The sequence below is a fragment of the Rousettus aegyptiacus genome, unplaced genomic scaffold (assembly GCF_014176215.1).
Source record: "Rousettus aegyptiacus isolate mRouAeg1 unplaced genomic scaffold, mRouAeg1.p scaffold_m13_p_1, whole genome shotgun sequence".
Classification (NCBI taxonomy): Eukaryota; Metazoa; Chordata; class Mammalia; order Chiroptera; family Pteropodidae; genus Rousettus; species Rousettus aegyptiacus.
In genome coordinates, this window is record NW_023416284.1 from 168,150,483 (window position 1) to 168,166,192 (window position 15,710).

The window sequence follows — 15,710 nt, forward strand, 5'->3', positions numbered from 1 at the left end:
AATCACATACCTATGTTACAGATGTTATTTCTATAAATTATGATTAATTATACAAAAAAATCACATAAATATTATTGACTTGTGGTTAAGCACCACCTTTTGAATTTTTTGTTTTATTCAACCAGAGGCAATATGAACATGCACTAGGTATGAATAAAATTCAGGAAAATGTGACTTATATTTGAAATATTAGGATTTCAAATATTACCCTCATTGAATCATTGAGTTAATATAGGAATTATTTCCTTCTTTAAGATAAAATAAATTTAAGATAAAAACTCGAGTGTTGGCTCTAGCAACAGCTTAAATCCTGAAGTGATATTGATTTATACACATATAGAATTGCTTTTCAAAACACTTTTAATGTGAGCAATATATATTTTTAATGTAATTTCAAGTCCTATTCAGAGAAAAGGGCTTGTCTTTCCTTTTCTAAGTCAAAAGGGAATTGTTTAATGAATTAGCTGAGAAATAGTTTGAAAGAGAAAACTGCTTAGTTTCGCTCTACTCAATAAAAGCAGAAAAGTAAGTTCTTTCCAGGTAGTGAGTTGAATGGCCAAAATCACAGGGCCATTTCCTGTTTCACGCTGTGCCCATTTAGTAAAACAGAATTAGTTCCCACGTTCTTAGCATTGTTTTTCAGAGATGTCATACGCACTGCAGAAGAACTGACTAGGTAGCTGGTTGATCTCTCTGGATAGGACTTCCTCCCACAACAGAGCTGGCTATTGAAATGCCTTCTGAAGCTTTCACTGAGTAGATAGAGAGCAAATGGATTGACACAGGAATTGCAAAAGCTCAGAACCCGGGCAATTAAGGTGACAAGCATGTGGCCTAGAGATGGGTCAATCTCGTTATAGTTAAAAGACCTATACATATAGAGGATGTGATTTGGAAACCAACAGAAGAAAAAGCAGCCCACGAAGACCAGCACAATTTTAGCCAGGCGTTTCCGCGTTTCCATCTGTAAATACAAAGAAATAGTTTCATTCCTTAAAATGTATGAAAAAGAAAGAAAGAAAAGGAAGGAAGGAAGGAAGGAAGGAAGGAAGGAAGGAAGGAAGGAAGGAAGGAAGGAAGGAAGAAAGAAAGAAAGAAAGAAAGAAAGAAAGAAAGAAAGAAAGAAAGAAAGAAAGAAAGAAAGAAAGAAAGAAGGCCTTCCAAGACATTCTAATGGTCCCAGGCCCAAGTGGCAGAGATGCTGAACATCAGCGAGCCTTTACAGAGCTATAACATGACCCCATATTAGAGATCCCACCAGTGCCTCTGCTTCTAGTTCAGTCCAGTTCATGCCCTTCCATCCTGCCCCCTTCCGCTCCATTCTAATCATTCCTAGTACTGAGATCCCTTGAAATGAAACACAAAATAGCAGTTACTGCAGCCTACCAGCTCCCCCCCCCCAGCCCCCCACATATACCAAGCTTACCTGTTTTTTGGTATGTTCATTGTATTCTCCAGGAAGATTATGTGCACTTTTGATTAAAGTCTTTGCAATATGATAATAATAAACACTAATAATCGCAAGGGGTATGACGAAATAGACCAGGAAGATGAGCACTGAATGAATCTTCGGATGTAATTCATCTGTCTGAGGGTAGGGTATGCAGGCTGTGAAGCTGCCATTTCCCAAGCTATCAATGCTCGCCACTTCTGAGAACACTGCTTCTGGAACAGCCAACAGCACGGAGACCACCCAGATACCCACGGCCTTCACACAGGTCCACAGCACCGCCTCTGAAGTCTGGATGTCCATGGGGTTTACAATGGCTCTGTACCTGGGAAAACAATACGTCTCCAATTAACCTTAACAAAGAAGACAAAACTGTGAAAGAGATGGAGGGATGTGAAAAGGAGAGGGAAGAAAGGGTAGGAAAGGAGGGAAGAAGGAAGGGAGAGAGAGAGAGAAGGAAGGTAGAGAGAAATCTTATTTGCTAAGAGAGAGGTGGCAACATGTCATTATTCCCTAGCTGTTCTGTAGTGTTTGGAATACACATCACCGGTAAGATCACCGGTGTCTCTTTGTCTAAAAGTAATTCCACTGCTTATTGGCACAGAAGACATAGGAAAATATCTGAAATTGTCATTTCCCAAATTGCAGTAATTTGCTTAACTCTTTTACAAGTTTTTTTTTCAAAATCCGCACATACTACAAATATCCTCATGTATTAAATATTTTTATTTAAAGACTTGTATTTTTATTTAAAGACTCGTATTTTCTGTCACTACTATAATTGCTATAATATACAATAACCACAAAATAGAAAATGTCCACAAAATAATCTTATCAATTCTACTTTTATACTCCTTAGCTTCTGAGCCTGAGTCTCTACTTTTTTCCTAAGGACATTAGTAAATCTTAGAAACTAATCCAGACTGGGTTTTCTCCATAATTCCATCATAAGGACTAAAAACAATGGAATAATATCGTCTTTACAGTTCAAATTAATTTAATGTCTAGACCTCATAAAATTCTGTCTCCTCCCACCTGACACCATCATAGTGGTAAAGGACACACAGTGGCTTAAAAAATCCAGACTTTCTACAGCTAACTCGATCACACACATTAGGGTAATAATAATGTAAAGAAACCAAAATTGTGTGTAAACCTCAAATTGTTTATATTTGTCTTTGAAAGTAATTCAGGTTAAGGTATATAACCAGGAGGTTAAGATACATTTAAAAAAAAAAAAAAACAAATCTGAGTTTTTAGCTCTGATATCCTTTGGAAAATCACTTAAGGTCTTTTTCTTTCTTTGTAAATCGGGGAAAAAAATACTTCCCTCAAACTTTTGTGATTATAAAAAACATATAGAATGCCTGTTACAGTGCCTGGCAATAATCAGATATTCACCATATCATGACTCTCTACCTTCTCCTTATTTATATTTGATTTGGTCTGGTGTTCTACAAATTCGGAATATTTCAAACTACATAACAAACATGTAAGATCTCCTTCTGCAGTTCTGTAAAGATGCTTTCTGTTCCCCACAAGCTATTAAGAGCTCTCAACCTCATCTCTCTTTTTCCTTCCTGGTTTGCATCAAAGTGTCATTTCCAGACCCCCAATTGGAAAGGCCATTTGCTTTTTGATCCGGAGGGTCTTCCCATGTGAAACAAGGAACACAGAAATTAAAGTAGAGCAACGGCAAAGAGCTTCAATGCCAAATTAAGTAAAGTAGCACACATCATGCATTTTACCCAGACTTCACACATAGCAGAACTCAATAGGCTGTGTTCTCCTATTTTGTTTACTTACAAGTGCTTAAGAAATTTAAAGAAGATTTACAATCGTAAATAGAATGAACTATTTTTTTTCTTTTTAAATATTTTATCAGATTAATTTGTTCAAAGAGGTTGGTTTATTTTTGAATCAGAGAGCACTAAGAGTCCTATAAAGAAAAATAGAAGCCTCCTATGAAATCTCAGGCCCCACTCATGAGTTAAAACAAATTTCACATCATTTCCTCCATAAATTTAGGAAAAGTACTCCTGCCACTGACTCTTGAATCAAATATTATAGACATTAGTTCTTAACATCCAGTTATGGCAGTTTAAGATTTTCTCTATATTACCTTTATTCCCCCCATTCTCAACTTCCTGATATAGTAAGTTATATATGAATACTTCCTGATATATAAGTATTCATAAAATAGTCAATAATTATTATGACTAAATAAATATCACTTGCTGCAGAGTTAAGTAGTACATTATGACAGTATCCTCTTTCTTATATGTGGCTCTGATTTTCCTAGAATTGCTACTTGATATTTTTTTCATTTGGATAATTTTACATTTACCTCAATTTAACCTTTTTCTGAATGTTATATGACCACCATGAATAGTTGGAGTCCCAGTGCTTGAATCTCAATTTTTCTTTCTTAGTTTTTGACTCTATAAAACTCATCTCAACTTTCTTTGGGGTTTTATTTCTAAGATACTTTATTAGCTTTAGCTTACATTCTTCTGAATTGTTTATCATACTTTTAAATTCTAGTTCTTTCTAGTTTTCAAGTCATTACATATCTATAGAACCAATACAGAAAATGTTTAGTTTCCTTCTCTTTCTAAAATAGTTCCAAGTTTTATTTGTTTGGTCTTTTTATGCTGGAACCTCTCCTCAAAACTTAGATATTTACTGCTTGCAAATTCATATTTAAGATCAAGTTATCGAAAAGCTAATTGTAAATTCTTCTGTATGTAGAAGAGGTAAGGAAAGAACAGAGAAATGTGGGGCAGGCAGATACTACAAATTGACTAGTTAACCAGCCTTCCTTGTTAGATTTTCGGAAACAACAAAGAATATTCTGAACTTTCCTGGATTTAAGCAGGAAGAAAAGCCTATAGCTAAGCACCTACCATTGCAAAAGCACTATAACCATAAAGGATGTTGTAGAAAGTTCAAAGAGGAATAAAAATTATAACTCTCTCATTCTGACAAAATTGCCATAGTAAAGCTAGCAACACATCCAGAATTTTTGTTTTATTGCATATCAAAGGTAGAAGGCAATTTTAGTAAGAATGATTCTTAGTCACCTCCTCCAAGAGAGGGAAGGTGCGCCCCATGGATTTTCCCCCTAACTGATATACATTTGACCAAAAGGAGAGTATTTCAAATTCTATAAGCCAGAAATTACAGTTTAAAACAACAGATTACCAAAGTGCTATTGTTAGTACTAAACCATAGCTTATAACTATCAGAGAATATATTATATACCAACCAATGTTTCATGTGCATCTTTGAAAAGATGAAAAGCATAAAGTAAAAACAATATAGTACAAATTAATATGGGCATGTTTAATCATACTTCCTTCAAATATTTATGAAGATGTAGGAATGAAGTAGTCCCTCCACATGAAAACTATCTCATTGAACTTAGTAACGTAATAGGTATGTGTGAAAGATTTTTTTCCAGATGGTCCAGAAAGATATTCCTAACTGAAAACTAAAAGCTAATCAATCAAAAAGCATATGAAGCGAACATAATCATCATTCACAATTAAATATCAATAAATAAATATGTTTTTTCATTATTTTTATTTTGATTCTTGCTTATCATATCTGTGTATAGTCTTGATAATTAAATGTTATCGTATGACAAAATATATAATGAAAATTAGATCATGTTTAGCTCATACAAGTCAATCACAACATCTCGAAATCTCCATCTACAAATTTCTGCAAAGCTTTCTAGTTATACTATCTATAATTTCCTTTTTTTTTTTTTTTTTCATAACGTCTTAAATTATCAGAGGCCAATACAGCACCTAAGTATGAACTACCTGGCAAGTAGAAGAAGAAAAAGGTATCATGGAAGCAGGAGAAAGAGAGAGAGAATTTTTTAAAAAAAATGTGTAGTCCTCTGTGTCAAATACTCTAAAAGTAAAGAAAAATGTTTCTCGACACCCAAGCCTGTGTCTCGCTCACCATTATATCTATAGTGCATAACATTGCCTGACTCATAGTAGCTTCTCGATAAATGTTTGTTGAACTGATAAGAAAATGTGGTCTGAGCAACAAGTAGATCACTTCATTAAGAGCAGTTTTGGTAGAGTGGAGTGGTAGTTGTTGGCTATTAGGTTGAAATGAGAATGGAGGTGAGAGATAGAGACAATCTAGTCCACTAATGCCCAGGCTGGATAAATGTTCAGAATCACCTAGAGAACTGAAAAAAAAAAAAAAAAAGAGAGAGAGAGAGTATTAAGTTTCTCCCCAGACTTATGGCGCAGAGTCTCCAGGATGTAGAATGTGAGATTTTCCATTTTGTAAGATTTTCAGGTGATTCTGAATTTAAGCCAGGTTTAGAAACTACCTTTCAAGAAGACTGACTGGGGCAGTGAGCATCTTTCTCCAGACTGTCTAGGGCAACTGGCGCATCCGAGAAGTGTTTGGAATCCAACAGTTCAGTGTTTGAAGAATCAGATGCCTATCTTTTACAATATGTCATATAACATTTTAATAGTACTGATATAGCAAAATTACTAAATTTATCATTTAAAAAATCCATGTATTATTATACAATAGAATGTCTAAGACTATAAATAACTTCATTAAAAATAATTTAATAAGTGGGATGCCACTTTGGAAAGAATGAGAAGTACTGGATTCAATTATAAGAGGGTCAGCTATTCTATTTGTTCTTTATCGGAAAAATAAATCACTTTGTTCTTAACTTACTAAAAGATATGACTTAAATGACACAAAAGTTTCATAAGGAGGAAAACAATAATGACAACGCATACTGATGAAGGCAACAGATTGGAATTAGTCAGTTGGTGGTTAAAGAAATTAGGGAAAGGCTATAGAGGTAAAGAGATCTTCATCATTAATTTTATAATGGGCTCATTTTGCTGTCTACTTCAATGTCAATTTTTTGATAATTAACTGCATGTGTGAATAAATACTGATTTGAATGAGTAAGTTATTTGTCATCCTGACACATAAGTGATATAGTAGAACTTACACAGCAACCCACAGAGTAACAATGTTTTCACATCAATTACCTCACTTGATAAAATAGTCCTGTGCTGCAAAACTGATTTCTATACACATTTTACAGAAACACTCATTGAGACCAAGGAATTAAATAATGTTCAAATAATTACAGAGTCAGTAAGCAAACAACTCAGGATTTACTCACATCCTGTGACTACAGACTATATTTTTGAAATACAGCACATTGCAGAGAACACAACTGAAGAATTCAATGTTTTACTTATTTTATTCATTTGATTTTCTTGTTCTCTAAATGTCAATATTATTTTTAAATGGAAAGACTTAGCTAATATCTGTAATCATGTTTTCTTAACTTAATAATTACTTTTACAGCGGAGTATGTAAGCCTCAACAGTATTAGAAATGGCATTTCATATTCTTTTAGGTCATCTCTGAAAACTACACTTTCATAAAATCTATGTTGTAGGCTCCAGGCTCGGCTGAATCCGAGGTCTGGCGGGTCCAAGGTCTGGCTGTGATCTAGGCCCGTGGCTAGGAATAGGACCCCAGATTTAGAATGCTATGTAAACATACTTCAGCTTATCGTATCATGCATGTGTGGCTGAATGCCACTATTGTACTCTGCTATGTGTAAAGCCATACGGTTCTCTGGAGAGAAGGGGAGCCAAAGAAGAGTGCTCAATACCACATGCACCACACAATAGATTGCACTTCCTCCAATAGAATTGCACTCTGTCCAATAAAGCTGGTGGTTGTCTCACCATCGAACCTTCCCTTCTTGATCAGTTTACCGAGGGCACTTGGCCTAGTGGACAGGATGAGCTTGGTGCTGACATATGTAAATGTCCATAATCATTTCTGGGTTGTGCTTTCGTAATCTAAAACTGGTTCCTAATGTGATGTTAAACGTTTGGTACTCTTAAAATGTGGTTCTTTGTCAAAAATTAGTTTGAATTAAACCATAGTCATTAAAATTTAATTGTAAAAATATTCCCCCTAAATTTCCACAATTAATAAAAGTAAAGAAGGTCTACATTAGAAGTTGAAAAAATATTCTTAATGAAAATCTGCATAAGAAAAAATTAAAACTCAATAACAAATAGATAAATCAAAGGAAGTATTAAGAAGTGAAGGTTTGGTGTTTATTTCTGCTGCTCATGAAGACTTATGAATAAGTGGAAATAGAAGATATTGCTAAGAACCTCAGTAAATCAGTAGTGTTCACTAGAAGTAGGTGTTCACTAGAAGTAGACCTAATAACATTTAATATTTTGTATCAATAATTAAAACAATAAATTAAAAGACAGTTCATTAAGTGTGGAGCTAGAAAAATTAAGCCGGATTATCACTTTGGAGCATGAATGTGAAAATAACCGTGGTAATATGGAAACAAGTGAGAATAAAAGAACGACAAAACAATAAATGATAAAAAATAAAAAGAAGTTTAAATAAGACTTGTGTTCTTTCAATAGAAAATAAACAAATAACTTTCCAAATACCAGATTGTCAGTATATTTGGGATTTGGGTGAGGATCTCCAAAGACCTGAAAATAAGCTACTGGTTACATAAAATATTGTCTAAAACCAACACAAGACCTCGGAAATTGGTCCATGCTCCTGAGCAATCTGCACTTGGAAGAACCAAGGCAAATTGTTATTTTTGGTTTTGAAACTCACATATAGGAACTGTACTGCTGGTGACAACTAACAATAAAGTGTTGAAACTCTACTCATGGCTCAGCCAGAACAAATGGTCCCTATTTAAATGCATCACTACAGGCAAAAGACTGAAGGGTGCATCTTAGAAGGTCTTTGATTCCACTGAGAAGTGGACAAATAGAACCAGCATAGATAATTAAATGTGAGACTTGCCTGAGATGTGGTAATATGGAATAGCACAACAAGCAGGGCACCAAAGCACTAAATGACCCTCTAATTGCCTCACCAATTGCCTGTATACCTTTTTCTCTTTGGGTTACTATTTGCTCAATACTCAGAGAGGAAGGTAATAGGATCGCATCTTAGGACCCTCAGCTCTACAGTTGAAGACATTATTCTTATCTTGCAAATGGATAAAAGACTGCCTTATGGGCATGTGTGTTGTGCTGTTTTATCATTTTCTCCAACTTGAACATCTGGACATAACAGATGCAGGACTAACACCCAGATGCTAAAAGCCCTAGCCTGGTGTATTCTCTTCTAATTCATAGTGTGTCCCAAAGATTTCAGATCAAGGTGGATGAATAGTGTGAATATTGTAAGAATTTTACAGCACTTAATTCAATGTGTGAATTAGAAGGGAAATGGAAATAAGCTAGAATAAAAGGTATCTGATTTATTGAAGTCAAATATAACAACCTTTATTTAACAAAAAAAAAAACATAAAAATTCAAATTAAAAACTAATAAATTAAGTGCAGATTACAATTCATCCTGTTTCTATGGTTATGGAAAAATAACAACTGAGTACTTGTTATGCAAAACAAATTGTCTTTTTGAATTGGCAGCTCAAAAGATCTCAGACAAATGTACTGCTCACGTTTTGTGAAAGTACGGTTCACTCTGTATTTTTGAACTTCTATTTTCCCTATACCTGGTTTTCCTCTCTTTTTTATTCCTGTTGTATATTATTTGTATCTTTATCTTTAACCTACCTCAAATTCTTTTGGAACAAGTTAAAAACAAATAAGTCATCATTCTGGAAACATAGGTTATCTGTAAGGGTGAGTGTGGACTATTGTCCTGGGTGTCTATGGTCAGCCTGAACTCTTCAAAAAGAATTTAGAAGCACACTGAGTACCAATCTCAACATTCACTGAAAGGCAGGGGATTATCAGCATACAGACCAGGGCTATGGACCAAGGAAGAAAGTCTCCCCAGTCAGGACTAGCTGGTTAATCAGTACCTGAGCTTTGGTGAGAAACCAGCAGATAATGGCACTCCCTCTCACCACTGGACAAAAACTGACGAAAAAGCTTCCTAAGGCCTGGGGAGTGTTAGACCTAGGACCCACATTCACTCTGTTTCAACATTTTAACAAATCGTAATACTGAGGATAAAATATCTGTTTGCACTGGCATAATGTTAATGATTCAAGGTTCCTACCTAAGAGAACTAGCTCAGTTATGGAATTAAATCTGTTTATTCTAACTAGCAAACAAAAATTTTAAATTATTAATACATTAGCATTTGAGTCAGAGTAGGCACAATATTATTTTTGCCTTTAATCCAACACTGGCTATTTAGTATCATAAAAAAAACATATCCTGATATATTAAATTAATATTAATTTCATTTTTATTGCTTTATAGATTTTTAAAATTTAATTTATAAATACATTTTAGTTCAGTTATATAAAAAGACAAAATAAAAAATTGATATTTAGTTTTACATTTGTAAATACATAAAATAATCATGTTCATAGCACTGGGAATCTGTGGGAATTTTTTTTTCTGTGAAGGAAAAAGGAGAAGTCATTCTTAGAAGTTACTTGCATATTAATTATGGGTTTTTAGAGGCCAAAAGTCTCCAAAAATCAAAAAATAATAATTTTCTAAGTTTGGAAATGCAGCCACTGTTATAGATAGTGAAGAACATATCTATAATGTGAATCATAAGCAAAATGTGTCCTGTGGGACTTTATCTACCTGGTATTATCACAGCACACATGTCCCAACAATTGGTGGGGAGGGGGTTGGGGGATGTGTGTGTTTGTGTGTGTGTGTGTGTGTGCGCGCACGTGTGTGTGTAAAACTAGTGGAAGTAATACAACAAAGACTACGCAAATACTTTTAATCAGCTACTTAATGTGAGCAAGAAAGAAGTACATTTTTGAGAGAGTCATTGAAAAAATCCATTAAGAGAAAAATAAAAAACAAACTGAGAGCACCTCTATCACCATTTCAGATCATGCACCGTCTCTCCTCCCATCTGGTTATGAAATGCCTTTGAGGCACATCCACAGTGGACACAAATGATCTTTCCTAAGGATGAATCAGCTGAAACTCCTCAAAAGAATTTAGAAATTCAAGAATTAATAATTACAAATGTCACCCATACAACCTGTAACAAACAAGGTGATTTAGGCATCAAGGTAGATTCATAAATATTGTATTTCTTATTTCAGTCTCTGTTATCCGGTGATGCTGTCATCAATGATATATAACATTAACTTTCCACCTCACATTGGGATACGCATTACAAAAAAATCTAATTATCTTCCTATTTCTTTTTCTATATTATTGTGATCCCTGTTTCTAAACTCTCTACTTTTATTTTCTTAAGCAAAGACATCTAAGCCATCTCATGAAGATAGATGGTTTAACAAACTATTGAATTTGTTGTTTTAAAATTCTAATAACTTTTTTTAGTTTTCATATTGTTACAACTACTACTTAATTTTAAATTCAGGTTATTTTTTTTTACTTTGAAATTATATTTATGACTTTCTTTCATTCTGATGTACCTAATGAAAGAGCTTTAGCAATCTTTTTTTTTTTCCACTCATGGATGCTTTATTTAAATTTAATTTTTTAGTTTGCCATTAAATAGGGGGAAAATAGTAATTTTTTATTACTCAATAATAACGTGGCTTAATGGTGAAAACTACAGGCTTTGAATGGGTTTCAAATGTCTCCTTCACTGTGAGATCATAAAAATGTTGCTTAATTTCAAGACTCAGTTTTCTTCACTTTAAAATGGTAATAATTATAGTGCCTATTTCATAGCGTCGTGAGGATAATAAACTCACCCCAAAAACCTAGCATGGTGCTAAGCGAAATTAGTGTCTTATGCTTATTTTCAAATCCACAAGAAATCAGAACATTGGTGAGATAAAACGTGGACATCGGATGCAATCAACACTCGGATTACCATGTTCTGGAAGAACAACAAAAGTGTAGACAATATATAATAAAACATTTCCAAACCATTTAAGTTAAATAGAGAATGTATTGCATAATTTCATCACCAGTTAGTTATTCCAGTTCCTTAATTTAGATTTCCAAAACAAACAATGATAGGAAGAGTATCCTCCAGGCCAAGTAGAAGAGGCAAACTACTTTTCTTTATCATTATCATTAAAGTATCCATGCTTTATTTATAAAGTACATAACACACATAACAAACTGGAAAAGTTAGTAAATATGTAAGGAATAGTATTTTCTCTGACCTCTGTCAGAGCCAGTTTACCTGCGTCTCCATGATAATAGAGAAAAGTAGTGTAGAATAAAGTCAAATTTTGGGTCTTGCTGTTAATATTACTTTTAAAAATGAAAGCATAATGATAGTAACTTGATTATGGTGAACTATTCATTAAGTTTTATTCTAATCGTTAAATAGATTTTGTTTAACTTTTTACTTAAAATTGATCCCCTTAAAAAGGGCAGTTAAACTACAAAGTCACATTTTAGTTATGGAATTTGAAGAAAACTTTTTAAAAAGATAATAGAAAGCATGTCGTAAACAAAATGAGATGCATAATTTATCCAAAGGCACATGTTTTTATGGGAATGTGGTCTTAGAGAAAATGTTACACAAACTAATCAATAGTATTTGGTTTAAAAAGAGATTGGCTCTCCACTGAATATTGTATTCTTTTAACAAGGATTAACTCTTCAATGTTAAAGTGATATAAAGGTATTATTGCATATATAGGAAATCTAGATAGACTAATTTTTTTATTAATAACAATATGTAAATTAGAGTGAATACCACCTTAATCATCTAATTTTAATTGTCTATCTAAGTAGCTTAATTCAACACTCCACTCCCAAAGGCATAAAACTACAGCTCCATGAAATGATACTCAATTGAACATTTTGCTCCCACCCCCATCCAGACATCCCTCCTGACTGAAAGCATGATTATAGAGAGCCTGCAGTAGTGACATTGGACCAAGAGTCAGTAAGCCTGGATTCTCCACCCAGCTCTGCCAGGGGAATTTATATTCCCTGGACCTCAATATCCTCACCTGGAAAATGACACAGTTGAACTAGTTGATCTGCAAAGTAGAATAATAGACACTTCCCAACTGTAAAATATGTGAAAAACAAATTTGATATCAAAGATGTATTTTTACAGCACTATTTTAAGATAAACAGAAATTTGATACCTACCTGTTTGCAGAAAGAAAAAAAAGCATATCTCTTGACTTGAGAAATTAAAACAAAAAAGAATGTGTAAAGTAATCTGTTGGAAGAATATTTACTGTTCTAGTTGTTTTCCCTTCAAATAAATAGCAGAATTTAGTTAATAAGTGTAAATGATGTTTCCTCCTATTTAGAAAAAAAATCAAAATCAAGCTTTTCTCTAATAATAAGGCCAACATTCTTACCTATCAGGTTGTTAAACCACCTGATAAGGAAGTACACTAGAAGGTTTTAGGCACACACAGAAAGCTTATACAAGAAAGCTGCTCTGTTACCCATTTATTATACAGCTTTTTTATGAAATAGGTAATAAAAATTTCCAAAGTGTGAAGGAGAGGAGGAAGACTAGTACGTGCAATTTAAAAATTTCTTTCAAACTAACGCAATTTTAATTATTTCTAAATTAATGTTTTGTATATTTTCTTCAAGCTTCACATCTTGAAAGAAGCCCATTTAGACTTCCCTTATTCTAATTCCCAGATACGCCCTCTCTCCCTGTCCTCACCAGCTGTTCGTTTGATCCTGTCTCTCTCCTCTCCCAGGTGCACTTCCCGCCGCCCCCTCACTTTTCTAGCCCCCACCCCCACCCCTCTACCTGCGTCCTTACCTGTCGGCGCTGAGGGCAGTGAGAGTGAACACGGACACCCCCACGGAGGTGAGCTGGATGACAGGGATCAGTTTGCAGCCCACCTTCCCGAACATCCACTCGTCAAAGAAGTAGCGCGAAGCATCCACCGGGACGCAGGTGAGCAGCAGCAGCACGTCCCCAGCGGCCAGGCTGGAGATGAAGATGTTGGGCACACTCCTCATGGCGCTGTTGGTGATGAAGATCTTCACCAGCATGATATTGCCCAGCAAGCCCACCGTGATGATGAACAGATAGAGGGACGGGATCACACAGCGGATCACTAACTCGGCGGTGGTCCCGTCCGAGGCGGGCAGGAAATCTCTGTCCCACACCCCGGGAACCGCACCGCTGTGATTCGTGCCTGCGGTCTGGGAGAGGTTGCAAAGAGACTTGGGGGGCATGGTGTCCTTTCTAGGAGAGTCTCTGGAGTTATCGTGCGCCCAGTTGCCCTAAAACGCGGAACGCACACGACTCGTGTACACTGGATTTCCCTCTGCCCGGGACAAGTTTACTGCCCACGGGGGATGCGTCAGGGCTCGCGTCCTGGAGACTACAGGGCCAGTAAGAAGTCTGTCTACGCGCTCCGGTGCTTCACTTCTAGAAGAGGCACATGGTCTCCTGCTGGCTCCTAATGTAAAAAAAAAAAAAAAAAAAAAAAAAGGCAAAGCAGTTGCGTCTTTGTTCCAGTCTTGACTAGTTTGTTCTCTCTTATAGCTAATGGAGAATAGCCCTTTCGTCAACAAAGATTTGTCGCTCTGGGATTAATAATAGTACCTGACTATTCCTTGGGAGGCGAGGAAGTCATCCTGTTGCTTTGCAGTGAATCGCAGCAGAAGCGCTGGGAGCTAGCGTGAGGTGGCTGACACTTGGCTAGTCCTACAGCTTTGCTCGTTTCTGCGGTTCCTATTTTATTGTGTGAGATTGAAGGGAATCTGAGACCTCTCTCACACACTGCATCTCTATATACATTTATCAGTACCCACCTCTGAGCAGGAGGAGCCCCAGATGATAAGTTTATGGACCTCTGAGGATTTGGAGCTGGCAAGTCTCTGAGGCTCTAACTCTGAATTTAGGAAAGAGAATGAGTGGCAAAGAATGAAGTAAATGAGTGGAATTCACTCTTCTTCCTTGATCTACTTTTCTCCCCCCAGCTATGAAAACTCTTTCCTATAGCTGGCATATTATTTTAAAATTTATTTTATTGAAATGTAACATACGTAAAGTACACATTCTTAAATGTACAGCTCAATCTAACCACCATTCAGAACCTACAATCTGACCACTATCTCCTAAGGAAACCACATTCATTCTGTTTTTTTATCACCTAAGATTAATTTGCCTGCTCTTGAGCATAAGATAAATGGGATTATAAAGTAAGTAATCTTGTGTCCAGCTTCTTCCACTCAACATTACATTTCGTGAGCTCCACCCATGCTTTCACATGTAGAATGTTCCATTGCTCTGTGGTATTGCATTATAAATACACCACTGTTTATTTATTTCTTTTATGATTGATTGACATTTGGATTCTCTAGTTTTAGCTAATTTCAATGTTTCTAGTCAGTCTTCTGGTGCACATTTGAATCCCAGATATGGATTTGGTAGGTCGCAATGATTATGTTCAACTTTAGCAGAAATTGACAATTGTCCAAAGTGAATTTCAACTTTTTTTCTTTTGGAGACTTGTTTGACAATATCTCTTTTAAGACCAAACATATGTATGCCTATTAATGAGCAATGTTAGCCTTAAGTATATGCTTAATATATATCTGAGACATTATTTTAAATACGATGTTCCTAAGAACAAAATAAATTCCCAAATTAACACTATCTGACTCTAATATAAACTACCCAGAAATGGCACAGTTTTGAAGTTAGCCAGATAACTTTCTTTGCATTTGGAAATTAAAAAAAAAAAATGATCGCTTAGATCTTGGTTATTAAAGAATAAAACTATGTGACAACAAGGAAATTAATTAGTCAAGGACTACTTACAATGATATAGCTGAAAGCTAATGAAGTGTGCCAAACTATTTGTAAAATTTAAGAAAAATTTTCAGATATCGATGACCGAAAACAACATTTAATTATCATAGTTAAATTAGGCAATGTAAACATTTGCACAATAATCAATTTTATGTTTTCTGACTCAGTTTACTATTCTTGAATGCTATACTCAAGGTACTCTTCTTGGTTTCATTACTTAAAATAATCTGTTATTAAGTTAATATTGGCTAAATAGAATATTCATACACAAACATTTGAATACATGAATATTCAATTCATATTTATATATCGAGTACAGGTCAAATTGAGAATGTCTCTAGGTATTTTATCTTCAAAGCTATTTAAGTTTTTCCTTTTGACATCCAATCTTATGCAAAGTAAATTACTAAAGCAATCTTCTAAATTATGAAATTCCTCAAACTTTCAAACTGCAACTATCTCATTTTCATTTATTTTATATGAAAACATATTAC

The 15,710-nt window shown here is 34.9% G+C and overlaps 1 protein-coding gene across 1 annotated transcript; it reads right to left on the reverse strand.

Moving 5' to 3' along the window:
- Positions 1-471: 471 nt before the first annotated feature.
- On the reverse strand, positions 472-13,752 carry NMBR (neuromedin B receptor). The gene is made up of 3 exons (XM_016132670.2): positions 13,210-13,752; positions 1,427-1,775; positions 472-964 (listed from the first exon to the last, which is right to left on the reverse strand). Exons 1-3 carry the CDS (start codon positions 13,629-13,631, stop codon positions 563-565), a joined length of 1,173 nt encoding a protein of 390 aa, XP_015988156.1. The 5' UTR covers positions 13,632-13,752; the 3' UTR covers positions 472-562.
- Between the last annotated feature and the right edge of the window lie 1,958 nt (positions 13,753-15,710).